Below are 27,465 nucleotides of genomic sequence, written 5' to 3'. Positions count from 1 at the left end.
TCACTTAGATAACAACCACAGGCCAGGTCTAAATTGCACTTTGGTGACAGTTACACCCAGAAATATTTCAGAAACGTGGACAATTTGTGCTCCAATGTATTCAGTATTGAACAAACTGAGTACCGATGACCACTTAATATTTTTGATATTTTATTTGAGTTGTTCCACCTGATCTGTGTTAACTAAAATAAACATTTAAAAGCTAAAGCTATGATCACATATGTACTTACAGAGCTTTGTTGGAGGCTTTGACCACTGGCAGCAGCCTCAGAAGAGCCTCCTCTGAAGCAGAGTATTTCTTCAGGTCAAACACATCCAGATCTTCTTCTGATGACAGTAAGATGAAGACCAGAGCTGACCACTGAGCAGGAGACAGTTTATCTGTGGAGAGACTTCCTGATCTCAGGGACTGTTGGATCTCCTCCACTAGAGAACGATCATTCAGTTCATTCAGACAGTGGAACAGATTGATGCTTTTCTCTGCAGACAGATTCTCACTGAGCTTCTCCTTGATGTACTGAACTGTTTTCTTATTGGTCTGTGAACTTCTTCCTGTCTGTGTCAGCAGACCTCGTAAGAGAGTCTGATTGGTCTGCAGTGAAAGACCCAGGAGGAAGCGGAGGAACAAGTCCAGGTGTCCATTTGGACTCTGCAAGGCCTTGTCCACAGCACTCTGGTGGAGAGATTTTAAACTCTTTTTATTTTTAAATAATTTAGACCATAATTTTGCTTGTTGTTTTTTCATCAGATTGAGTCCAGAGTTGATGAAGGTCAGATGGACATGAAGAGCAGCCAGAAACTCCTGAACACTCAGATGGATGAAGCAGAACACCTTGTCCTGGTACAGTCCTCTCTCCTCTTTAAAGATCTGTGTGAACACTCCTGAGTACACTGAGGCTGCTCTGATATCGATGCCACACTCTGTCAGGTCTGATTCATAGAAGATCAGGTTTCCTTTCTGCAGCTGATCAAAAGCCAGTTTTCCCAGAGACTCCATCATCTTCCTGCTCTCTGGACTCCAGTGTGGATCTGTCTCAGCTCCTCCATCATACTTGACCTTCTTCACTTTGGCCTGAACCACCAGGAAGTGGATGTACATCTCAGTCAGGGTCTTGGGCAGCTGTCCTCCCTCTCTGGTTTCCAGCACATCCTCCAGAACTGTAGCAGTGATCCAGCAGAAGACTGGGATGTGACACATGATGTGGAGGCTTCGAGCTTTCTTGATGTGGGAGATGATGCTGCTGGCCTGCTCCTCATCTCTGAACCTCTTCCTGAAGTACTCCTCCTTCTGTGGGTCAGTGAACCCTCTGACCTCTGTCACCATGCCAACACAGTCAGGAGGGATCTGATTGGCTGCTGCAGGTCGTGTGGTTATCCAGACGTGAGCAGAGGGAAGAAGCGTCCCCCTGATCAGGCTTGTGAGAAGTACATCAACTGTGGTGGGCATCGTAACATCAGTCACAGTTTTGTGGAAGTCCAGAGGAAGTCGACACTCATCCAGACCATCAAAGATGAACACAACCTGGAAGTCTTCAAAGCTGCAGATTCCTGCTTCTTTGGTTTCAGTAAAGAAGTGATGAACAAGTCCCACCAAGCTGAACTTTTCCTCTTTCAGCACATTCAGCTCTCTGAAAGTGAATGGAAATATGAACTGGATGTCCTGGTTGGCTTTGTCTTCAGCCCAGTCCAGGCTGTATTTCTGTGTTAAGACTGTTTTCCCAATGCCAGCCACTCCCTTTGTCAGCACTGTTCTGATTGGTTCATCTCTTCCAGGTGAGGCTTTAAAGATGTCTTCTTGTCTGATGGTTGTTTCTGGTCTGTCTGGTTTCCTGGATGCTGTTTCAATCTGTCTGACCTCATGTTCATCATTGACCTCTGCAGTCCCTCCCTCTGTGATGTAGAGCTCTGTGTAGATCTGATTCAGGAGGGTTGGGTTTCCTGCTTTAGCGATGCCCTCAAACACACACTGGAACTTCTTCTTCAGCTTAGACTTAAGTTTACGATGACACTTATGAAGAGCATCTGAATTTTAAAAAGCAGATATTTGTTAAGGTTTTTTGAAAAATGGTCCATTGACTTCCAGCAGGTATTTTTCCACAATAAAAGTAGAGACCATTTTTGGAAACAAATACTATTAAAAAATAAAACCCTGAAGTGTTATGCTGATATAAAATGGACGCAGGATCTGTAATCTTGGAGTGATACATTGAAGAATAGAGTATTGGCTACTTAAATCTTTTTTTCAAAAGTAAATAAAAAATTTAAATCTTGTCAAGTCTGTAGACAAAAATAAAGATAAAGTTCATGTTGTAATACATTTTTTTAGAAATCTGAATAATTCAGTTTGTCCTCCAACGTTACCTAAAGCTCTGAAACTTTGGCTTCTCTTTTAATTTGATGAACTTAATTAAAAATTGTAATTGTAATTAATTAATTAAAAACATTAAAAGTTAAGTCCAGGGCATAAATATCAGGTATCTGCTGTTAGATCCAGTGAAATAAGTTAGAAATATTAAACCAAAGAGATATTCATTCATTAGAGCTCAGACTTTACTCGTACTGCAGAGCTGAGGCTAGAGACATATCACTTTACTTAATAAAATGTGAATACATTTCTTAAAGCTCTGGTTTAAAATGTAAACCATGAAGAGTGAAGGTCTAAATGTATCATAAGGCCTTAAAGCATGTCATGTATGACTATTTCTGAGTCCAAACATGTTAGATGTTTTTCTAGATTTCTTGTCATCTGCAATGAACCATCCTCACATCTCATCTAAAGCTCTGTAACCTCTGTCCTCTGTTTTAATGTTGTTTGCTGTTACATGCGGCGAAGTAAAGTTAGACATTATTAAACCAAACAACCTTTCATTTATTGGAGCTCTGACTTTAGTCCTACAGCAGAGCTACTACATGGAAACAACCAGAGCTCTAATTGGTCAGCTCAGATCTGTTTCTGCCTTATTGATGTTTTTAGAGACAAACAAATGAATTCGTACCTCTGACCTCTGTCACCATGCCAACACATTTAGGGGGGATCTGATTGGCTGCTGCAGGTCGTGTGGTTATCCAGAGGCGAGCAGAGGGAAGCAGTTTCCCCCTGATGAGGTTTATCAGCAGCACATCCACTGAGGTGGACTTTCTAGGGTCAGTTAGGATTGTAGTTTTGTGGAAGTCCAGAGGAAGTCGACACTCATCCAGACCATCAAAGATGAACACAACCTGGAAGTCTTCAAAGCTGCAGATTCCTGCTTCTTTGGTTTCAGTAAAGAAGTGATGAACAAGTCCCACCAAGCTGAACTTTTCCTCTTTCAGCACATTCAGCTCTCTGAAAGTGAATGGAAATATGAACTGGATGTGCTGGTTGGCTTTGTCTTCAGCCCAGTCCAGGCTGTATTTCTGTGTTAAGACTGTTTTCCCAATGCCAGCCACTCCCTTTGTCAGCACTGTTCTGATTGGTTCATCTCTTCCAGGTGAGGCTTTAAAGATGTCTTCTTGTCTGATTGTTGTTTCTGGTCTGTGTGGTTTCCTGGATGCTGTTTCAATCTGTCTGACCTCATGTTCATCATTGACCTCTGCAGTCCCTCCCTCTGTGATGTAGAGCTCTGTGTAGATCTGATTCAGGAGGGTTGGCCTTCCTGCTTTAGCGATGCCCTCAAACACACACTGGAACTTCTCCTTCAGCTTAGACTTAAGTTTACGATGACACTCATGAAGAGCATCTGAATTAAAAAAGCAGATATTTGTTAAGGTTCTAACAAACGCGATGAAGCCTCCTGAGCTGAGGGACTTCCTGTTGGAAGAAAGTGCAGCTTGAATCACCAGTTGGTCTCTTTGATAATGAAAACCTCTATAGTTTCAAAATAATGTAATAATAATATTTGTACTCATACATTGAAAAGAAAAGAAAAATTTAGAAAGTCTCAGTTTAATACATTTCATACAATAAATTGTGACAATGTGGTGTCTGCATATCACACGGAGTGTTTCGTGTTTCTTTTTCCTCTGACTGACCTTTATTCATTCTCCCTAAAATTGACTGGGCTACCTCCATCACACGGTCTGAATACACCTGCTCCATCACATCTACTGTTTTCAGTCTGTCTGCGTTCTCCAGCTGGCACTTATAGATTTTGGTGATGTCACCTCCAGGTTCATGCTGCAGGTAAAAGTGGAAAACCTTCAGCTCCTCTTCTCCCAAATTTTGCAACATTTCCAGGAGCTGCAGTGGTGAGGGCTTCTCCATCTTTGATCTGTAAACCATGAGAACGTGACTCAGAAAGTGAGTCTCATCACATGTTCTATCTTCTTCTTTAGCAGAGTACCGTATTTCCCGGACTACAAAGCGCACCTGAATATTAGCCGCACAAGCTAAAATCAGGGGAAAATCCTGTTTTGTACATACATTAGCCGCACCTGACTAAAAGCCGCAGGTGTTTCAATGTTGACTTATCATATGTAAGAGAATATGCACAAAGCGAATTGTCAGGAAAGAGATGGCTGTTTGGAGACATCACTTTTATTAATATTTTGAAAAACAAGTTATGGGTACATATTTGCATAACTTTTTAGGTATATGTGCAAGTAGCGGTAATTACAAGTAGGAAACATGTACTGTGCTTCATAAATGAGTAACAAATGTAGTACATAACAATAACCTGCAGCACACCAGAAAAATAGATTCAGACTACCTTTTAGGCTCAGGTGCAGCAACACGGCTTTAACAAGAAGAAAAGTCAGTCATTCACCATCTTTCTCTTCTTCCTGCACTAAAACCACCAAAGTCCTCTCCTCCAGTGTCGGAAACAAACAGGCTCAGGGTGGCTTCGTCATCCACTCTCAGCTTCTTTCCTTCGTTGTCACTTTCAAAACCAAAGAAATCCTCGTTGTCAGTGTCAGAGTCGAACACCCTCTGAAGGGCCGTGGCGGTGTCCTCCTCTCCATCATGCAGCATTCAGCCCTTCGAAATCCGTTGGTGATCATTGATGTTTTCACACTTTTCCACGCTGTCAGATTCCACCGGTGGAGTTGAGCATAACTTGCTTTTCGCAAGTTTATCGCCGCTCATCATCCACGACTCCAGCTGAACGTGTAGCGCTACTTTGAAGTTTGTTTTTCGCGCTACTTGTATGGCACTATGTTGCCTGGCGGATGGACACGTGACCAACATACCACTCTTGAACCCCGATACTGTGTGTCTGATCACATGCCCTTCTGCCAGGCAACGTAGTGCCGTACAACAGCGGATCAAACAAAACAATTTGTCTTATGATATGACAAAAATCAGGGACAATCCACAGAAAAGCCGCACCTGACTAAAAGCCGCAGGGTTCAAAGCTTGTGGAAAAAGTAGCGGCTTATAGCCCGACAATTACGGTACATCTTTACATCTCGATTATTTATAAGAAATTATTTTTTACTGTGATGGGAAAACTATCACACCTCAAATGATACTGAATCAGTAATGAGTGTCATAAGTGTCACTGTGTTTATTTTGTCAGATGACCAGAGTTGAAAAAAGCAAACATAAAACACAAAAATGAAACTGAAAACTTCAAAGTTACTGAAATCTATAAGAAAAAGAATTTATACTCTAGAGATAAGCGATAACTCTTCATTGCACAGTCATACCTAGTTCAATAGTACAACGAAACTGTCCCACGTCGGCACTACGCACAACTAAACACAACACAGTAACTTAAAGTGGATTTTTTTTTAAGTCCAAGAAAGGTATAAGCAAAAGAATGAGTGCATGTGGACATTGTTGATGTTGCTGTTACCCCCCAAAACGTCCAGGGGAGGTAGCCTATCAGGTCAGCTGAACCCTGAAGTGCCTTTTTGTGTGCCATGGTGCTTATCTTCAGTTGATCTGTTAGCTCTGTATGCAAACTGGAGCGAGTGAGGGTGGCAGGCAGGACATGATGAGACATCGCATGAAGCACTTCATTATAACAGGGGTTAGAGCAGCTGATCGCTAGTCATTGAGGCTGCTAATGTTGGTGCGCTTTGGCAGTGGGACAACTATGGCCGACTGGAGGGATGCAGGACTTGGACAGTGAAGTGTAGAAGATCCTAGTGAAGACCTCAGCCAGCTAGTCTGCTGTAGGTTTTATCCAATGTGTTTTTCCCCCCTTGTTGCACATTTAATATGCTGTTCAAATATGTGGTCAGCATGGTTGAAGTCCCCAGCTATAATGTGCACTGCATCAGGATGGGAGTTCTGCTGACTGCTTATTGGCTTGTGCAGCTCCTGCATGTCTACAGTCCTTGTGTTGTTACAGGTGGCCTTCAGATTGAGAGCGTCCTTTGCAAACATCTCCAGTGGCATCAGAAAACTTGCGCATTTCACATAAAATTTCACATAAGATTTCATAGTGGCACATAAAGCTCAGCCTGTAAATAAATGTGCAGAGCAATCACTTCACTTGTAAAATAAACACATATTTCTACTAACAACTTGTTTCTGTATCCCATTTGTACAAAATTAAATAAGAAATTCTTCACAGAATACGTGAACTTTGGGGCTCAACAAGTTAAGGACAGAAACATGGGAAAACTCAACACTCTACAAAAAGTAACATTTATAATAAAATAAAAATATCAGTGGCAATAAAATAAGCATGGGTTACACTCTCCCTCTCTTTCCATCATGCGTGCTGTCCAAATATCAGCTGCTTCTTTCTGCTTCATCTCAGTGTCAGCTGAGAGAATGACAAACTCACTATGTGTCAACATTTGATGGATGATGACACAGAAATGTGAAATGATATTGAACTAAATGTGTCCTAATGATAACGAGAAGCTTTGATGAGTTGTGACTGTCTGAGGTATTACTAGGATGTAGAAACACTGGGGCTCAGCCCAGCCCTGACATCTTTGCTGTTTTCACTTGATAACTGCAGCTGTTTAAAGTTATTAAGTGTATTTGACAGTAAAGTGAACGCCTCCCTCCTCTTTCTTGGGTTTCTGATGCCTGAGGTACTCACTGAGCACGCTGTCAGTTGGGGCCATCTTCGTGATGTATTCTTGGATGTTCGTTGTCTCATCCTGGACTGTGGTGCTTCCCTCTCTTTGTTACCATTCGACTACACTTCTCCAGTCCGAACGACATTCCAATGTCATTGCTGTATAGCCTGGTAGCGTGGATCAGTGAACCGATGTCTCGTTCACTCTTGGCATACAGCTTGATGTCATCCATGTACAGGAGGTGGCTGACAACTGCTCCGTTCCGTAGTCGGTATCCGTAGCCAGTCTTGTTAATGATCTCACTGAGGGGGTTCAGGCCTATGCAGAACAGCAGTGGGGACAGAGCATCTCCTTGGTAGATCCCGCACTTGATGGTAACTTGTGCTATGGGCTTCAGGTTGGCCTCTAGTGTTGTACGCCACATCCCCATTGAGTTCCTGATGAAGGCTCTTAGGGTCCTGTTGATCTTGTATAGGTCTAGGCATTCCAGGATCCAGGTGTGGGGCATTGAGTCATAGGCCTTCTTGTAATCAATCCAGGCAGTGCACAGGTTGGTCAGTCTGGTACTGCAGTCTCGGCTGACTGCTCGGTCTACCAGTAGCTGGTGTTTTGCGCCTCTGGTATTCTTGCCAATCCCTTTCTGTGTCATGTATTGACCCATGTGCCTGTTCATCTTAGCCTTAGCTTCCATGTGGTGCTGAGGCAGGTTATTGGTCGGTAGTTGGATGGGACCGGTCCCATGAAACGAAAAAAAGAAAAAAAAACCGAAAAAAAAAAAACCCACCCAGCACGCCCCTGTGGGCGGTTTATCCTTCAAGCTCGGGTCCTCTACCAGAGGCCTGGGAGCTTGAGGGTCCTGCGCAGTATCTTAGCTGTTCCCAGGACTGCGCTCTTCTGGACAGAGATCTCCAATGTTGTTCCCGGGATCTGCTGGAGCCACTCGCCTAGCTTGGGAGTCACCGCACCTAGTGCTCCGATTACCACGGGGACCACCGTTACCTTCACCCTCCACATCCTCTCGAGCTCTTCTCTGAGCCCTTGGTATTTCTCCAGCTTCTCGTGTTTCTTCTTCCTGATATTGCTGTCATTCGGAACCGCTACATCGATCACTACGGCCGTCTTCTTCTGTTTGTCTACCACCACTATGTCCGGTTGGTTAGCCACCACCATTTTGTCCGTCTGTATCTGGAAGTCCGACAGGATCTTAGCTCGGTCATTCTCCACCACCCTTGGGGACATCTCCCATTTTGACCTCGGGACTTCCAGGTTATACTCGGCACAGATGTTCCTGTACACTATGCCGGCCACTTGGTTATGGCGTTCCATGTATGCCTTGCCTGCTAGCATCTTGCACACTGCTGTTATGTGCTGGATTGTCTCTGGGGCATCTTTACACAGCCTGCACCTGGGGTCTTGCCTGGTGTGATAGACCCCAGCCTCTATGGATCTTGTGCTCAGAGCTTGTTCTTGTGCTGCCATGATTAGTGCCTCTGTGCTGTCTTTCAGTCCAGCTTTGTCCAGCCACTGGTAGGATTTCTGGATATCAGCCCCCTCCTCTATCTGCCGGTGGTACATACCGTGCAGGGGCCTGTCCTTCCATGATGGTTCCTCGTCTCCCTCCTCTTTCTTGGGTTTCTGCTGCCTGAGGTAACTGAGCACGCTGTCAGTTGGGGCCATCTTCCCAATGTATTCTTGGATGTTCGTTGTCTCATCCTCTCGGCTGATCATGGGTAGGGCATCATATATATATATATATATATATATATATATATATATATATATATATATATATATATATGTTTAAATAAATTAACAATAAAGCTCAACGCTACACCAGCTTCTAGCTTTGATTGACACAGAGTCCTGCATAATTTAAAAATCAGCCTAATTCTGAGGACTCACTGCATGACACTCACAGTCTTTGTCATTGTTGATTCTTAGCTCACAAACAGTTCTTATAAGGACTAACTAGTGCTGACAGTTTAGCTCTTCATAAAGTTACAGGAGGATAAAATAAACATGAGATCGTTGAAATAATCCTGTCTGATCACACGTGTGGACAATAAACGCTGTAACAGAAAATGAACAGTAATGTAACGACACTCATCTCTCACGTCTGCACTAAACTAAAACGTCACTACTTCCACATCTAGTTTGTTTTAATGGAGGCGGAGTCTCCCTGCCCAGTGTGCGCTCAGGATAATTAACATGTCACAACACAGGAAGTGAGCGCATGTAAATCAGAAAGTGTCAGGTTGCCTAGCAACCATGACACTAGCGTCTTGAAACGTACTGAGGGAAATGAAGTGAAAGATCTTCGTTTTAACTGACAGGTTTCAAAGACACTCAGAGGACCTGCAACAACATGAAAACACATCACTGTAACACTCAAAACTCAATCATATGAAATCATAAGTGAAGGACTGTGATGATGTTGTGTTATGGAGAGTCTGCTGAGTCCAACCTCTAAGAATTACGAGTCTGGACTTTAATGATTAATGATTCAAAACTCAGACATCAAAGTTTCTCACGTTACAGAATCAGATGAACAGACATGAAGGGATATTTGTGGTTTTATGCACAGAGTCAGAATCAGACTCAGAGGTGTTCCTCATGATGTTTGGTGATGGAAACAGTCTCATCGACGTTTCCATCACCAAACTAGAGAAACTAGTAGCTGCACGCAGCAGAGTTTAGCACAGCTGATCTCTGTGACACATCAACAGGAACAACATGTTGTTAAACAGGACTGTATAAAGACTCAGAGTCTGACTCACACCTGAACAATGAGGCTGTGCAGCATCGTCCTGTCACACCTGCTAAACCACTCGTATCAGTTTGAGCCCGAACAGTAACACGGTCACATGACCGACGAGGCCAACGCGCCCAGACGAACGTCTTCCTCGTGGAACTAACTTGTTCCTGTTATCAGATTTGTGAGCAGCAGCTGAAACTGCCACACGAATAAATGTTCTTCAAACTGTTTGATTCCAGCCAATCAATAATCTATAATCATGAGGATTCAAACACAAGAGCTGAACGTGTGGTTACATTGTAACCTTGGTTCTCTGAGTGAGAGACTCTCTCCCCTCTGTCACATATGGAACAGAGGGGAGAGAGAGTGTCGGTGTGATGGAGAACATCAGGTCCAAACATCACAGAAACAAACAAACTGTTAAAGGAGGAAACAAAGCAAACTTACAGTTTCTTCACACAGAGACACCAACAACAAGCTCCACTGTCCCACTCTGATCCTGTCTCCTCCTCTTTTATTCTTGCTCTGAGCTCTTTTTGGGTGTGTGTTTCTGTCTCCACCCACAGGAATGCATTGATACACTGTTGATAAAGACACGAGAGCAGACGTGTGACAGAAAACAGAAAAATAACCTAAACACCTAAATAACGTAAAATAAACAGAATATTTATTAATATGTTTAATTTCTCTTTAAAAACTTTTCTGCTCCTCAAATCCTTTGTTTAAGTTCAATCTAAGGAAAGAAAAGCGTCTTCTTTAAGTTTCTCAAAGAAGTCCACGATCTGTAGGCTCATGGAGACACTGTGTGCTCACAGCTAAAGGCTGCAGTCAGCTGTGTCAGAGCGTCCAATGATCCTTTAATAAACACTCAGAGCTCCATGTTGATGAAGCTGTCATGTGTGAGCTTGTGAGGCTCCTTTAAACTGGCTCTGCTCTGTCAGATGCTCACCTCTTCTTCACTGTCTCATCAATCTGCTGCACTCTTCATCTCCTCTCTCTCTCTGCTGTCCTGTTTAAAAAAACAAACAAATCAGCGTTAGCCAATCAAACTCTGTGCAGATGCTGCAGCTACAGCTGATATGTCATTCAGCTGTTCATCAATCAGCTTCTGCTGCTGTTTATTCTGCTCTTACTCTGAACACGTGCAGATCTAGGAAGATTTTCTTGGGGTGTCAAAATCAAAGCGTTTGTTTTTTCAAACACATGTGCAGGTGTTACACATGGTTTTCATAAAGTAGCAGCCAGTTGAGGAGGATGACTCTGAGGATGATGAGGTAACTTTTACAAACATGAGAAACCTCATAGATGGGAGCCAGGAATCATAAAACTAAAATCAGTTGGCGTTATCATCACACCTAACGCGTTATTTACGAACACGTTAGTCCCAACACTGATTGTTACAGGATACAGCAGCAGGGAAAAGTTCTGGACTGTCACGATTGGTCAGAATTAGCCCAACAAAATATAACCAATTTTACCTTTTTCTAAAGACAGAAAACACATCTAGTCCTTTTTTCTTTTACATATATTTTTTTAATTAATCAACAATAAAGCTCAACGCTACACCAGCTTCTAGCTTTGATTGACACAAAACTTAAAAATCAGCCTAATTCTGAGGAGTCACTGCATGACACTCACAGTCTTTGTCATTGTTGATTCTTAGCTCACAAACAGTTCTTATGAGGACTAACTAGTGCTGACAGTTTAGCTCTTCATAAAGTTACAGGAGGATAAAATAAACATGAGATCGTTGAAATAATCCTGTCTGATCACACGTGTGGACAATAAACGCTGTAACAGAAAATGAACAGTAATGTAACGACACTCATCTCTCACGTCTGCACTAAACTAAAACGTCACTACTTCCACATCTAGTTGGTTTTAATGGAGGCGGAGTCTCCCTGCCCAGTGCGCACTCAGGATAATTAACTTGTCACAACACAGGAAGTGAGCGCATGTAAATCAGAAAATCAGGTCTAGAAACGCAGTGAGGGAAATGAAGTGAAAGATCTTCGTTTTAACTGACAGGTTTCACTGACACTCAGAGACCTGCAACAACATGAAAACACATCACTGTAACACTCAAAACTCAATCATATGAAATCATAAGTGAAGGACTGTGATGATGTTGTGTTATGGAGCGTCTGCTGAGTCCAACCTCTAAGAATTACGAGTCTGGACTTTAATGATTAATGATTCAAAATTCAGACATCAAAGTTTCTCACGTTACAGAATCAGATGAACAGACATGAAGGGATATTTGTGGTTTTATGCACAGAGTCAGAATCAGAGTCATAGGTGTTCCTCGTGATGTTTGGTGATGGAAACAGTCTCATCGACGTTTCCATCACCAAACTAGAGAAACTAGTAGCTGCATGCAGCAGAGTTTAGCACAGCTGATCTCTGTGACACATCAACAGGAACAACATGTTGTTAAACAGGACTGTATAAAGACTCAGAGTCTGACTCACACCTGAACAATGAGGCTGTGCAGCATCGTCCTGTCACACCTGCTAAACCACTCGTATCAGTTTGAGCCCGAACAGTAACACGGTCACATGATCGACGAGGCCAACGCGCCCAGACGAACGTCTTCCTCGTGGAACTAACTTGTTCCTGTTATCAGATTTGTGAGCAGCAGCTGAAACTACCACATGAATAAATGTTCTTCAAACTGTTTGATTCCAGCCAATCAATAATCTATAATCATGAGGATTCAAACACAAGAGCTGAACGTGTGGTTACATTGTAACCTTGGTTCTCTGAGTGAGAGACTCTCTCCCCTCTGTCACATATGGAACAGAGGGGAGAGAGAGTGTCGGTGTGATGGAGGACATCAGGTCCAAACATCACAGAAACAAACAAACTGTTAAAGGAGGAAACAAAGCAAACTTACAGTTTCTTCACACAGAGACACCAACAACAAGCTCCACTGTCCCACTCTGATCCCGTCTCCTCCTCTTTTATTCTTGCTCTGAGCTCTTTTTGGGTGTGTGTTTCTGTCTCCACCCACAGGAATGCATTGATACACTGTTGATAACGACTCGAGAGCAGACGTGTGACAGAAAACAGAAAAATAACCTAAACACCTAAATAACGTAAAATAAACAGAATATTTATTAATATGTTTAATTTCTCTTTAAAAACTTTTCTGCTCCTCAAATCCTTTGTTTAAGTTCAATCTAAGGAAAGAAAAGCGTCTTCTTTAAGTTTCTCAAAGAAGTCCACGATCTGTAGGCTCATGGAAATTCATTTTGTTGTTTTTTTGAGCAGAAACACCAGAGTGTAGAGCAGGAAAACGATCCCAGCAGGACGTCTCTGTTGGGGAAATATCCCAGTTATTCCCCTGAGCCTGGTTAGTGAACTGAGTCAGAGCTGTTCATCGATCCTACAGGTGCTAACATACAAACACGATCAGCAGCTTCTCTCATATGGAGAACACACTTCAACATCTGCAGCAAATCCTGTGTTTTATGTTGATGTGACCAACATCTTGTGTTGAGTCTTTGAAGATGAGGAGCCAAACACAGACAGTGGATCCAGAAGGACTGTTTATTCAGGGCTTTAATACGACTGAACTGATGCTTCACATCCTGTTTAGAGACGATCGACCAACACAGGCTCAGTCCTCACTCATCACACGGACTTCAGTCACACTGGGATCAACAGAGGAGACTGTTCACCATCACAGTTCAGCAACAATAATCAGAGCTTTTCTCTCTTGGTGAGGATCACATGTTCTGACACACAAAATATCTTCTGCTTTAACTCGTCTCTCTTTTTTAGTTTGGTTGTCGTGTTTTTTACTCTTTGTTCCTGTCAGTGTCAAATATGAGAGCAAACTGTTTTATGCAGGAGCCAAACCAACACCAAGCTGACCAAGAGAACCTATAACACCACCAGAATTTATTATCCACACTTTACTGACAGATTTATGTGCAAGTAAAGCTGTTTTTTAAATTATGTTCACTGCTTTCAGCCAAGGAAGCATTCGTTCTTAAAAGTTCACGAAACGAGTAAATCCAGTTCAGCAGAGTTCCAGTTTGTAGCACAGCTGATCTCTGTGACGCATCAACAGTAACAACAGTAGGGGTGGGCCATAGAAACGATATACGATAGAAACGATATAAATTTGGCCAACGATAGAGATTGTGACTATACCGCATGTTGATGATGTCATCAAGCTGCGCCTGTTTTGGTCGAAAGCATCGCAGCAGCTACAACAATTATCATCTGCAATTATGGCGGGCGACAGTCATAACAAAGAGATGAAGCACTATTGAAATATGGCGAAAGCCAAAAAGTTAGCATTCATCCTCCAGCTTCACTGTGCTAATGTTATGCTAACATAGCTGTGTCGCTAGCAATCATGTAGCACAACATTATATACCAGGTAGTCCAACTTCAGTAACCCTGCAAACGCCACTGCTGTTTAGTCTTCATTTATGTTGGAAGTGATAGCAGAGCTGTACGTTTGAATTAGTTTCAAAAATCTCTCAGTCAGAATATGCTATGAAATGTTTAGGTGGAAACTAGCAAGCTAACTTCCTGTTAACTTCTAACTCCGTTAAATTGAATAAATTCTGTTTTCATGGATGCCTGGATGTAGGGCTGCTCGATTATGGCAAAAATGATAATCACGGTTATTTTCATTGAAATTGAGATCTCGATTATTTGACAATATTTATTTAACAATAACAATGTGTTGAATAATGACTTTAAAGGTTGTCAAAAAATAATATTAAATAGTGTGCAAATACTGATAACAGTGCAAATGTTTGCAATATAAAAAAATAAATGAAAAATGTAAACATCTATGTTTAGTGAACTTTGCAGTGTTGCTCTGTGGTGCAGCTATGACACCGTAGCAAAGTTTACACACAGTCTACTTGATCCACGTCTGACTGAACCCATGTTTCCAAACCACTGAAGTTTTTTTACCTCTTTTCAACCAACAGCAGTCACTCTCCTCTCCAAATAACTTCTGTTTAGCTTTCCAAGCTTCCCTCGGGTCCTCTTAATCAGCGGCCCCCAACCCCCGGGCCTCGGACCGGTCCCGGTCGGTGAGTCGTTTGGTACCGGGCCGCGAGAGTTGAGGCTCAGGTGTGAAATGTATAGTTTTCAGGGTTTTTATCGGTTTTCCATGTTATTTTGTTATCGTTTTTATTGTTTACTTGGTTTTCCTGGGTCTTTTCACGTGTGTTATGAATAAATTCTTTTTTTCGGTACCGGCACTAGTTTTATTTTGTTGTATTTATCCGCGACACCTTAAAGGCCGGCCCGTGAAAATATTGTCGGGCATAAACTGGTCCGTGGAGCAAAAAAGGTTGGAGGCCGCTGCTCTTAATTGTTGTGACACGTGTTTGAAATGCAGAGAGGTGCGCTCGATTTGCCACACGGAGCAGCGCGAGAGTAAAGCACGAGGGAGGGGCTAATAATCGGCTCAGTCATTTTTAATGATCGTTGAAAGCCCAGATCGTAATCGAGATTAAAATTCGATTAATTGAGCAGCCCTACCTGGATGTTAAACTTAATTGTTACACCTGGTAAAGCAGCAACGCTGATGATTTAATTAAAGATGAAAGAATTTAGACCATTTTTAACTCTTTGTGTTCGTTTGACTTTGGTACCTGAAGCTGTCGGAGTTTTGGACCCAGATTACTCCGTGAAGCTCCTCCCTACAGCAGCCGTAATGCTCTGACGATCCATCAAGCAGTGCTGCTTACCAAAGTTGTACTAAAACATTTTTAACAGATTTCTGCAGCCAAAATCGGTTCGAGGTCAGTAAGCACAACCAGAATTCATACATAAGGCACACTCTCGATTTTTGAGGAAATTAAAGGATTTTAAGTGTGGAAAATATGTTATACAGAAGAATATATCGTGATATGGATTTGAGGCCATATCGCCCAGCCCTAAACAACAGGTTATTAAACACATCAGTTTGATCTACAGATCAGATCATACATCAGGTTTACTTCATGTAAAATAAACGTCTCACTCTATGAGCTCCATCAGTCTGTGTACCTCCTCATTGTCATTTCTGAGCAGAGTTTACCTGCACACTTCCTCATGTCTGACAGTGTCACAGTGTGTGTGTGTGCCAACATTAACCAGCTTATCATCAGCTGCTTGTGCTTCATGAATAACTCAGACTGACAGAGTGATGAACAGAGCACAGAGGGAGGCTCTGCTCTGGTCCATCAAGCAGGATTCACATAGTAACATGTTTTTCCTTTGAACACTTCATTGTGTTTAACTTGAAACAGATTAAAAAGTGTTCGATTGTGCACTTCACACAGTCCTGAGTCACAGAGGCTTAAATGTGTTTGATTCTGAGAGGCTTTACTCCTGCATCAACATCAAGTATATGTAGGATTTAAACCGCAGTGAAAACATCCTTAAATATTGATGGTGTGTGAGAGAGTCTGTATTTACTTCTGATTATCTCTGTTTGCAGTGACCCTGAACTGAGCTGGAGCAGCTTCATGTTGTTTTGACGTCACTCAGTAAAACCTGAATGTCGGCTTCTGAAGAACAAACTGGTTTCATCTGTTTCCAGTTAAAGGGACGATCATTGTTCCACCAGTGATGTTGGATCCAAAGTTTCATTCAGATCGTTTTAAACTGTTTATCAAAGACAAATGTTTGAGTGCAGAGTTACTGACTGATAACCAGAGTGGATTCAGCCAATCATCAAATCATCTCATTGGTTTTATTTTATGTAAATACAAACGTCTCACTTCCTGATCTGCTCATAAAGTTCCTAAAGACAAACTGTTAAAGGAGGAAACAGAGCAAACTTACAGCTTCTTCACACACCAACAACAAGCTCCACAGCTGCACACTAAACACAGACACACAGGTGATTCCTGGAAGGAGGCGGGGCTTCACCTGAAGCAGGACAGGTGGAGACTTGATAGGAATTTTCCCCGTACAGGGAGGAGGCTGATCTTCAGATGAGTTCCTGTTAAATCTGACGAAACAAAGTTAAAAGTGGACTCAGTCTTGTCTGATTTCACTCTGTTTTTCACTGAGCAGGTTTAAGTTTTATTAATGAAAATCAGCAGAGCTTGGTACTGATGGAAGACCCTCCTCTAATCGTTGTCATTCAGAGTGATCCAACCTGTTTGTGAATGCAGCTCACAGACTCTCCGCATTTCCACACGACTTAAATGGTAAATGGCCTGCATTTGTATAGCGCTTTACTCTACATTCAGTCATCCACCCATTCACACACACATTCACACACTGGTGATGGCAGCTACATTGTAGCCACAGCTGCCCTGGGGCGCACTGACAGAGGCCAGGCTGCCGGACACTGGCGCCACCGGGCGAGTCCCTTCATGCATCGTTGACCAACGTGGACGTGGTGGAGTAACAGTTGTGGAGAATGCAACAGCTGAGGTTTGAGAAAAGGAGCTAATAGCCAAGGTCAGCGGCTCTCCTACTTCCTCATAAGGAAACTTCTCAGGTGGATGTCTTTCTCTGTCAGAGCGCCTCCACCTTACTGGCTGTGGTGCAGTGAGATCTGAGTCAGTCTTGGTAGGAGTCAAGTCAGGTTCATCAATCACAACATGGTCTGAAGACCAAGCACCTGAGTGAACATAGTCAACACGACTTGTGCCAAAGACTTCAGGTGTGTCAGGTTGGTGGGTTTGCCAACCAGGTAAGGACATTTCTGGTATAACAGTGTCAGAGAAGTTCTGACGTGCACTGTTGGGCTTCCTGTTAGACTCTCTTGGTAAACCTCAGAGCCTGACGTCTACAAACCAACTGTCCTTTGACATTTTTAGATGTGGGGTCAAAAGCAGAGCTGATCGAGGATTTCAGTGATGGCTCCAAATATCTAACCTGCACTTTTACATAGCAGCTGCTCCGTCTGTCAGTAATTTAAAAACTTTTAATGAGCTGCTGTTTCTCACTGACCGTCAGCTGTAGCTGAGCAGGATATCATTGCATTTGAATCCTCCTCGCTCTCTTTAACCCGAGTTCCTTCTGATTGGTTTCCTGGTTCTACAAAGAGAGTCTGCTGCCTGAGGGCCCCACCTCCTCCTCCACCTACTGCTGTGGACATTTACAAAACGTCAATCCAAGAAAAATTGTCTGGTTTGTAATAGATAGTCATTTTTTATTAGAGTCTACAGCAGGAACCAACCTGAACCTTGTTATGAGCTGAATCAGTGCTGGACTGTAGAAATGCTGTTTCAGTGGCTGCTGCAGGAACTAACATGGAAACGTGTTCAGCAGCTTTCCAGCTCTAATATAGGAAACACAAGATCAGAGTTTGGACACACTGGAACCAAACAGTTTTGTCTCGGACTTTTATTTCAGCATCATCGTTTGGGTTGAATTAAAACCTTTCAGCAACGCTAACCAGACTTTACGAGGTAAACGTGTATCTCCAAGAATGTCTTGCTAAGAGTCGCGTGTTCTGGGAAACAACACACAAATCAGTGGCGTCAATAAGGTTGTGTTTCATGTAATACTCTAGACTTTACTGTGAGACCATCACTAACATGCAGACGTCACAAAGTTGTTCACGGATCACATTAATCCAGAGTCACAGACATGCAGAGACACTTCCAGGTATAACATATATAATCCACACAGTCAGTCACAGCTGAGCTCTTTACTGAAGTCAGAATCAGCTCTCTGCTCGCTCTCACATCATATTCATGACAATCAGACGTGTTTCAATGATGCTGCTGTTTTCAGCCAAGCACACAGTCTCCATGGAAGTTTAAACTGGAAACACTGGTAACTGCAGCAGAGTTTCATTTGGAGCAGACCTGATCTTTGTGACGCATCAACATGTCAACACAGTATTTAACAGAACTGCAGTTTGCATCAGATCATACATCAGACTGACCACGTTTGTAATTTCATCAAACCTGCCATCAACATATTCAACAGTACTTACACTATCTTAAACATGTTTTCTTTTTAAAATGTTTGCATATTTATTAAATATAAACTGTGCAGTATTTCATTGATGGAGGCCAAGAAAACACAGTTACAGGAGAAATGTATTTAAGCTTGAAATGTAGCTGCACTCGGTAGAATTGAGCCAACTGGTTGTCTTCATTTTCAGTTCTGATGAGCTCACATGTTTAAGATCATCAGTTTAAAGAACCATAAGGCCGTGGATCCTTAAGGGTTTTATGGTTTGAGTTTACAGTGAGAGGTGTTGATAATGATGTTGGCTGTTTTCAAGTTGAACAATCTTCCAGGGAAGTTTAAACTAGAAAAACGAGTCACTGCCTGCAGCAGAGATTCAGTTTGCAGCATTCCTGATCTTTGTGCAGCAGCAACAACATGTTGTTAACAGAGCTGTGTAAAGACTGACTCACCTCACCAGGCTCTCTTTCATTCACATCATACACAACATTTACTTCATTACAAGCTGTGCTGCTCAAGTTACTGGAAATAAGCACTCAGTTACTAAGTAATCCCATGTCTTTACTGATTACTTATTTTCAAAAGTATTTGGTTACTTTACTCTTTAAAAAAACACGACTTGAATACGTAATAAAGTAGAAAGTAGACGTTTCAGCCCGAGACTTTTTCTGCATAATCCATCATATAGAAATGAATCAAATTAAAAAGCCTTTCTTTTAATTGTTTTATTGTTTTTAATCTTTTTATTTTATGCATCAAGAAAAGATTAAATTATATTATAGCTGTTTTTGACTTGATGAAATGTGTTTAACATTTAAACCTATTTCCTGTATATTCCAGCACATGACATAAAATAATGTTTTGTGTTTCCACTCCCGAGTGGGGCGGGTGGAGGTCTGCCCACAGCGGTCATGTCAGGGGGAGGATCCGGGGGTTTCTCTGTCAATGTCACGTTCCCATGGCAGCGTGCTTGCTCAGATCTGAAGTGTTATGGTCCTGGGTGGGTGGCCCAGTGTTTTTTGAGTTTTGGTTCCTTCTCATGGTTCCTTAGTTTTTTAGTGTTTCCTGAGTTCTAGTTTTAGGGTTTGTTATGTGGCTTCCTTCTGCATTTCCTGTTTTATTGTGAAGGTCTGTGTCTTATGCCAGAGTGTTCAGTTTGCGTTTCCCCTGTCTCGTCTCGTCAATCAGAATCGGCCGTGCCTCCCTCCTGTGTGTAGTTTCCCCTCTGTGTATTTATAGTGTGTGTTGTCTCGTGTTCGTCGCTGGTTCGTCTGTGTCGTCTCCTTCATGTCTCCCTGCATATCTTTCTAAGGTAATGTTTGTCGCGCTGTTGCACACACAGCACGCTCGTTTGTTTCAGTTCGTCAGTAGCAACAAGACAGCTTACCAACGTGTACGTAATAAGCTGATACTCCTGGGTGCTACACACTACAGTGTGCGCTGTACACCTACTTACTGGTTTTGTGGCATCAGTCTGTGTCTCTGAGTTAACTTGTGTTTCTCCTACAGCTCCGGACCGCTAAAAATGCGCGTGCTCTTTGTGAGCTCGTTCCCGGCTCGTAACCAGCGCGTTCTGCCGTCAAGGGCGATCATTGGTTAGATGTGATCATGTGACTGATGCAAGCCAGATCCTTTTATTTAGCAAAACTGTGATTAATAGTTAAATATTATTGTTGAGGGGCACAGACAGGACTCCGCACACACACACATAAAAAAATAAATAAAAAAAATTTAAAAGTTGCCTCAACAAAAGGGCACTTTGGGCACTCATCAGGAAAGGGGCGGGTGCTCAAGCCCCTCTAGCCCCCCCCCTCTGCACGTCCCTGAACTGGAGGACACTCAGGACTTACACAGGCTAATGATAATGATCAGGGTTCATATGCCTTTTTCAGGGTCAAATTCAAGCACTTCTTAAGCACTTTCAAGGTCCCTTTTCAAACTTTTCCAGCACATCCCTCCCTCACCGCCAAAAAAAAAAAATGCATGTTTCAATTCACATCACCTCAGTAAGACCATGTGAAAGTTAAGACAAATCATCCTAGGTGAACTTAAACACCTTTGTTCCCTTTTTGTTAAGAAATAGAAAAACACTCCACACAAAAATACTGCAAAAGGAAACTGTCGCCTTATATACAGAGTGTATAAACTCAAAATGCACATGTCACTTAAAAATTAAGATGTGAACAAATCAACTTGTTAGATATTCTTCTCCTGTTGAAAAAACCCCCAAAAAGAAATAAATAAGTCTTCTCATCAGATATTGATGCTTCTTTCCTGTGTGACAGAAAATAGGAGACAGATGTTTGTTTGTTTTTTAAGTTAATTCCCAATAAATCTGTTTTACTGCTAACTACATTGCTGTCTGTATTATTGCTGAAGTCCTAAACGATCACCTTTAAAGTAGAGCTGGGCGATATGAGATTTTTTCATATCACGATATGTTTTTTTCATTTCAGGCGATAACGATATCTATCACGATATAAGCCAAATAACTATATTTGTAAGATTTAAATGTGCCGTTGCTCACAAGTAAAATGTGAAATAATCAGCAGCTTGTTTTTATTTAAATATTTATTTCCCATAATAAGTTCAACAGGGTAGATGTACTTAAGGAACATGAGACTTTTTCAGATAAATAAAGGCAAATATTGCAAACTACACAAAAGGCAGCCGCTAAAGCGTTTAAGTTTCAAAATAGAACAAACGAAACAGACTAAATTGTCAATTCCACTTAGAAACAAAATATTAATTCTAAAAATAAATCTTAGTTTGTTTACAGAAGAACAGACAAAACTGACTAACTTTTGTCAGTATCAAATAAACTGAGAACTAAAAGGAAATTCTCAATCTCTCCTTGTTGTATAGCTGAGCTTTTCAAACAGTTTTAACAGTTACTTTAGTCTGACAAAAGCCGAATGACGAATTAGCGCTTCCAGTCAGAGACTGAGGCTACGTCCACACGTACACGGGTATTTTTGAAAACGGAGATTTTCCGTTTTCGTTTTAAAAAATAATCCCGTCCACACATAAAGGCAGAAATGAAGGAAAACGCTGCTATGAACATGCCAAAGCAGCAGGTGGCGCTAGATTCCTAACCGTGCAGAAATGTTGGCCAATCAGAAGTCTAGAAGCCTCGGTGGGAAAAAGTAAACAAAGCTGGGGCATAGAAGCAGAACCGAGTCGTATGTGTGGAGGGACAGTAACTGTGTGTATATGTAAGCATTTAAACACTGCAGAGAGTAGAATTAACAGTATTGTAGAAATTCATTTCACCGAAACAATAACGTGGCGCACAGTGTGACGCATGCACCAGTTTATTGTATTTCCAGACTTGCTTTCGGCACAATTTACAGTGCACGCTACTCTGTTTTTTGTCAGACTTGAAATAGCCGAAATACCTTCACACTACGGAGCTTCTATGGCTCTTCCGTTCGACAATCTCTCCGGCGTTGGAACCATCATCTGTTTTCTCTTCGGTCACGCTCGGTTGATTTTTCTAGTCGGCACACTCATTTCCTCCATTACCCGCTGGCTGCTTCCCAAACAAATACACGTGTGGCTTGGCACTTGTGCTATACGGTAACAAGTCACGCGACGTGACACTGCGGCTGTGATTGGTTCGGCTCTGCGCTACTTAATTTGGATTGGCTGACCTTTTTTTTTTTTTTTTTTTAAGAGGACAAGAGCGGCGAGGTCTATCGCGATAGCTTAATTTCTCTATCGAGTAAAAGTTATATCGCGATACATATCGTTATCGTTCTATCGCCCAGCTCTACCTAGAAACCAGGTCAATGTGTCTGTAGGTTCAGTCATCCAGGTCATGTGATCTAAGGAGCTTGGAGAGAAAAGAGACGTCTTTAAGTTTCTGGAAGACGTTTCATCTGAGAAGCTTCTTCAGCTCTAAAACCAAACGGTGGAGAGTCCCAGATATTTAAACCTGAGAGGGAAAGAAAGCATGTCGCTGACCCACCACTGATGTTATTTCAAGGAGGAAACTGAGAGCCTTTGCACCAGGAGCACAAACATCAGCTCCAGCAATGATCCACTGATGTGTTTTTATTCCATGTATGAATGTTGTTATTGACAGAGATGACGTTTGTGTGTCAGTGATGCAGTGACTGTTGTTGTTACCTGTACAGGCTGGTTAGACTCTATGAAACAGATCATACAGATCTCTGCATGTTAGAAGAGACTATTAAAGGTCATGAATGAGACAAAGGCAGGGAGGCGTCCTTTACAGCTAAACAGCAGAGTGAGAGAACAGCCAGCACCTCTACATTTATCACATTATACAGCACATGTATGATACTGACAGGGATGAGAAGAATTTAGTGATTCTGATCCCATCATTGATATTACTTATTGATTCTCAGTAGCTCTGCTCTGACAGTCACCACCATCACTGAGCAGCATATCAAAGACATTTGTGCACATTAACTGCATGTTGTGGCTCAAATGTTTGTGCATGTTGGAGGCATTTCCTCTTTGTTGTGATCAGTGTTGGTCATTACTCAAAACAGTCATTATTACACATATTACACAGAACACTTTGATTAAAAGTAATGGAGTACGTTACTTCATTACTCCTCATAACATTACTTTGATGTTAAAATGAACAAATGAGCATGTAACAACATAAAGCTGAGGTACAGCCCCACACACCAACACAGATCCTGATGAGGTCACGTGATGTTTCTCTGAGTGTTTATGAACACAAATCAAAGATGAAACAGCACAAAGACACTTCAAAGTGATTCTACTGTAGAAACATGAACAGGTAGAAACCTGCAGCCTGACTGCTCATCACTTTGTTACCTGTTCAAGTTCAGCAGCAGCAGCTCACTTTATCACGGTGCTGGTCTGGGGTCAGTGTTTACTCAGCTTTAACTAGTGATGTGACGTTCTGTATCGAGGCTTCGAAGCGTGTGTCGAGTAATGGAGGGGGCGTTTCTGCGAAGCGCGTATCGAGGCTTGCTTCATTTATGGGAGGAGCTGAAAATGATGACGTCCGAAGCCTCGCTGCCCGGCTGTACCACGTGACTGGTTCAGGAAGCGGTTCGAACTTTGCCGCGAGCTATGACAGCGATATAAACCCCTCAGACAAAATGTGGGCGTTTGATGGAGAGTTGCGGTTAGTGAGAGTTAGAGACAGTTTAGAAAAAAAAAAATCGCCTACGACCTGCCACAGTGGAGAAACTGTTTCTTTTTAACAAAAACCAATGATGTGTCCCCTAAACACTAATCACTGTCCTTGCCTCAATGTTACAAAAACACAACCACTGTCCACACCTCACCTCACAGTATATGATCATTTCCATTTTAGGCATTTCCAAATAATCATGTTCCATACTGCCAGTATAAATATACACAGTACACTGCATCACTACAATATACATGTTTTACACACTCCTTTTGTTGTTGACATTTACAGGCTGTGTGCAAAAAGGCCACAGTCTTCAAATTCATCAGCTGCTCTGCTATCAGTCCACTAGGTGGAGCCTGAAGCACACACGATGCATTCACTGACACACACTGAGTCACTGTGACTGGAAGCTTCAGTCAGTCCAACACGTGTGAACATTTTAAACCTTTCAGTTGATGGACTACTTTTAATTAACTGCTTTAGCCCACTTACAATGAAAATTTAAAAAAATCTTGTTCATGACGTGTGTAGTATGTTAACACTATTGGAAGGAAAAAAAAAACTTGAACTCCAATTTTGAAAACACAACTTTCTTTTTTTTTTTATAAAGCTCTGACTTGTATTATGAGTCTGTGGTCTGGGAGAGAGTCTGTAACTCTGTCTGCAACATACAGTAAATAATGACCAATGTTGGTGATAGAGGATTTTTATTATGCAATATGATCAAGTATAATCAAATGTGCTTTATATTCAAATACAATATAATCAAGTGTGTTTTATTTTCTAGTGTTCATATATTTTCACCTAACTGAGTCTATTTGTTAACACAAACGCAATGTATTCTTTTTTAGTATCTGTGATGTCAGATAAGCATGATAAACTTCTGTATTCTTTACCCCAGTCTGAAAGGTCAGACAGGTTGAGATAATGCCTGAACTCTCCTCCTGTAACTGAAAAGAGGAAGTACTATGTAATCAGTTTCTTACCCTATAAATAAAGGAACAAGACATGCATTCTGTGTGTGTGATTTTGCTGAGAGGCACACACCCATGCGCATGTCTTAAAACTCTCTGATTTGGTCTGCAAGTGTCTTATTTTCTCTTACTTGTGAAAATAAATGTCAAAACCCCTGACAGTTGGGCAGTTAATTATATAGTTACTTCTTCAAAAAAGTAACTGAGTTATGCAAACAAAGTTTTTTGCAGCTGTTTACCTAAAAATGCAGCCAAGGTGTTTTTTTAAAATAAACATTTCAAACTATTTACAGAACAATCAGCTGTTCTGCATCAAATCTGATGCCACACAAATTATTTGTGCCGCTCCAAAAAATAATTTCTGTCCTCTATGAGATGAAGGAGAACAACAGCCTGATACCTGCAGGCCTGACAGCAGCAGATGTTTCACTGCTGTAACACCTGTAACACTCAGCAGTCGCCTCATTGTTCTGACACACACAACAACACTATTGACTACACTACACACTAACTACACACTAACTACACACTAACTACACAAGATTTGCTCTAAACGCCTCAAATCTCTCACATCTCAAACACGCCGTCACTCCGTTTCTTAACAACTAAATGCCATGTTTTGATTGGTCGACATGGTACATTTTTCGACCAATAGGAAAGGCTGGGGGTTGGTGCTGTTTTTGCTCACAGGCTTTCGAGCGTTTTCCTTATAAAACGCCGTTTTTACCGTTTCTTCCTGCAGTAAATATAAACAACGACAGTATTCAGGAAGAAAACCAAACATTGCAGATATTTTATCATAACTCTGGTTTTACGTGGTCGATCAACACAATTTAAAAACTGGTATAAAGTCCACACTTTGTCCGTCAGTTGTTCCGTCTGTCCTGCTCACATCTCCAATGGTTGTACACGTTGTCATTAACGTGGCTTCACTCCACATCAGCCGCTTTGCTAAAACACCGGCACATATTTACTTTAATTTCAATTCAGGTTAGAATTCTTTTTGTGTGCTCAATACAGATTTTCTCTGTGCAGAGACCGTGCCAACAGTGCGCAGCTTAGAGGGAACATTGCTTACAAGGTGACTACCAATAAAAATGAGTGTGCTTCACTGTCAGAGCTACGGTGATTCAACCAGTAGGACTTGATAATAAAAATATTTGTTTGATGCTTTGCATTGAGGCGCATTGTTGAATTTGCAGGGACACAATAACCACAGATCAGTTGTTCAAACCACTACAGTAGGGAGCCATGTCATGAATAATAAACAAATACTAATACTAATACTACTACTAATAATAATGTTAATTTAAGTAATTGTTTTTGACTGAACATCACATATAATGTAACAAGCAGTAAATTCAGGTTAAGTGCATTATCAGCATTTGGAGGAGCTCCTTATCCTTCACTGCTCACCTCTTACAAAGTGTTCACACAGTTTGCTAGCTTCTTTCAGCCTGCTAGCTATGCTAACAAGTCTACTACACACACTTGACTCGGTCACATGACAGACAGCAGAGATAGCTGCTCTGCTAGCTAAGCTAACTCATGTTAGCTTAGCTAGGTCAAGGTCAAAGAAATGAGGCGATGCTGCTGGGAGTTACGTCACAGACTAGCAGAATTTAGTTATTCAGCATAATATTTAATCCTTATTATCTGCTCCTCTCACCTCTGTTTACATCTGAAAACAAGAAAATTTAGCCAACAGTTTATTAGCTTTGGTGAAATTATAAACAGGCATCAGCGCGGTCACCTATACTGTGCTTTAATGCTGGAGCAGCAGGAACACCAGTTAATCTAAAATCTCCTTTTCTCTCTGAAACAAAGTGACAGCAGACTGAGTCAAAGACAGAAACCTTATTTAAACACCAAATATTCACTTCCTGATCCAGGATTCAAAGAGGATGTTGAACTTACTCAGCTTCTTCCAATGAACGTCTTCAGCTCTGCTGCCTGGACCAGGTCTGTGTAGAAACAGAGAAAATCCTCTTCTTCTTCTCCGTCAGCAGTCGTCTGTGTCTGCAGGCTGCGTCACATTAAACACTTCACACCAGCAAAGAGGCTGAAGCTCACAGGTCAAAGGTCAGCTGCTGCACCTTATGTGATATTAATTTGATCAATCATTATCTTGGAGCAGGTTTCTGTTCCAACTCCAACACACAGAAAACAACCCTGAGAACGAATCAGATGATATGTGGGTGTGTCTGCAGGCTTCAATAGATGAGCATTAAACACTCAGCAAAGAGGCTGAAGCTCACAGGTCAAAGCTCAGCTGCTGCACCCAGTTATGAGTTTAAATAAATCATGAACAGTCCAACACCTATGAATGAAATTTAGAGGATTCAAAGAAATATTGATAAAAGTTCTCGGAGCTGCTGTGCAAATATTTTTAACTCACTATGGAAACTCCTGGTTTCAAACTTTAAGCTTTTTTGCTGAAGCAGTTGTACAGAAATAATATTAAACTATAACAGTTCTGATATACAGTGATCCCCTCAAAAATAAACACAGATATAAAACTTCTGTCCATTCTGCCATTAAAACGGTAAAATAGATCCACTGATCTGATTTTTTTACTGTTTATGAAGAATAAGCAAATATATTATAAGATGATGAGAGGTGAGAAAAAAAAATCCTCAGAATCACTCGTTTGTATTCAAATATCAAAGTTCGTGTTCATCTGTTCCTCTCCTACACGTCACTATAAAGTTTAATCTTCTAAAAGTCAA

At 41.6% G+C, this 27,465-nt stretch overlaps 3 protein-coding genes across 6 annotated transcripts in view; all 3 read right to left on the bottom strand.

Moving 5' to 3' along the window:
- LOC147300668 (NACHT, LRR and PYD domains-containing protein 12-like) overlaps window positions 1-26,677 on the bottom strand; it is a 355,313-nt gene extending 328,636 nt beyond the window's left edge. Inside the window, exon 1 of the mRNA XM_086284980.1 lies at window positions 26,654-26,677. The gene's annotated coding sequence lies outside the window, so the exon portion shown is untranslated. The remainder of the gene's footprint in view (window positions 1-26,653) is intronic.
- Window positions 1-27,465, bottom strand: part of LOC147300656 (uncharacterized) — a 423,782-nt gene that overhangs the window by 63,635 nt on the left and 332,682 nt on the right. The gene's annotated exons all lie outside the window — the stretch shown is intronic.
- On the bottom strand, window positions 227-26,790 carry LOC147300667 (protein NLRC3-like). Of its 4 annotated transcripts, XM_086284993.1 has the most exons (7): window positions 17,648-18,219; window positions 16,526-16,694; window positions 10,668-10,727; window positions 10,166-10,299; window positions 4,012-4,250; window positions 2,997-3,719; window positions 227-2,022 (listed from the first exon to the last, which is right to left on the bottom strand). In XM_086284993.1, the coding sequence occupies exons 5-7, from the start codon at window positions 4,241-4,243 to the stop codon at window positions 227-229; spliced, it is 2,751 nt and encodes a 916-aa protein (XP_086141119.1). In that variant the 5' UTR covers window positions 4,244-4,250; window positions 10,166-10,299; window positions 10,668-10,727; window positions 16,526-16,694; window positions 17,648-18,219. The 4 variants fall into 4 exon arrangements, with proteins under 4 accessions (XP_086141119.1, XP_086141117.1, XP_086141121.1 ...); XM_086284991.1 differs by lacking the exons at window positions 16,526-16,694; window positions 17,648-18,219 and adding an exon at window positions 26,654-26,790; XM_086284995.1 differs by lacking the exon at window positions 17,648-18,219 and having other exon boundaries at window positions 16,526-16,766.

The sequence above is a fragment of the Aulonocara sp. 'chitande type north' Nkhata Bay genome, unplaced genomic scaffold (genome assembly GCF_057382095.1).
Source record: "Aulonocara sp. 'chitande type north' Nkhata Bay isolate Kocher_YH1m ecotype deep benthic unplaced genomic scaffold, A_spYH_male_GT1.1 unmapped_scaffold_20, whole genome shotgun sequence".
Classification (NCBI taxonomy): domain Eukaryota; kingdom Metazoa; phylum Chordata; class Actinopteri; order Cichliformes; family Cichlidae; genus Aulonocara; species Aulonocara sp. 'chitande type north' Nkhata Bay.
The sequence above is the reverse complement of the archived record's forward strand: the minus strand, read 5'-3'. Positions and strand labels throughout refer to the sequence as shown.

Bases quoted from the DNA above. Each gene is read 5' to 3' on its own strand.
- LOC147300667 (XM_086284991.1), bottom strand. From the start codon at position 4,243: ATGGAGAAGCCCTCACCACTGCAGCTCCTGGAAATGTTGCAAAATTTG. The intron at 3,720-4,011 runs GTCAGTCAGAGG...TTTTTAATTCAG, and splicing joins TTTAGGGAGAATGAATAAAG to ATGCTCTTCATGAGTGTCAT. The intron at 2,023-2,996 runs GTACGAATTCAT...TTTAAAATTCAG, and splicing joins CATGGTGACAGAGGTCAGAG to ATGCTCTTCATAAGTGTCAT.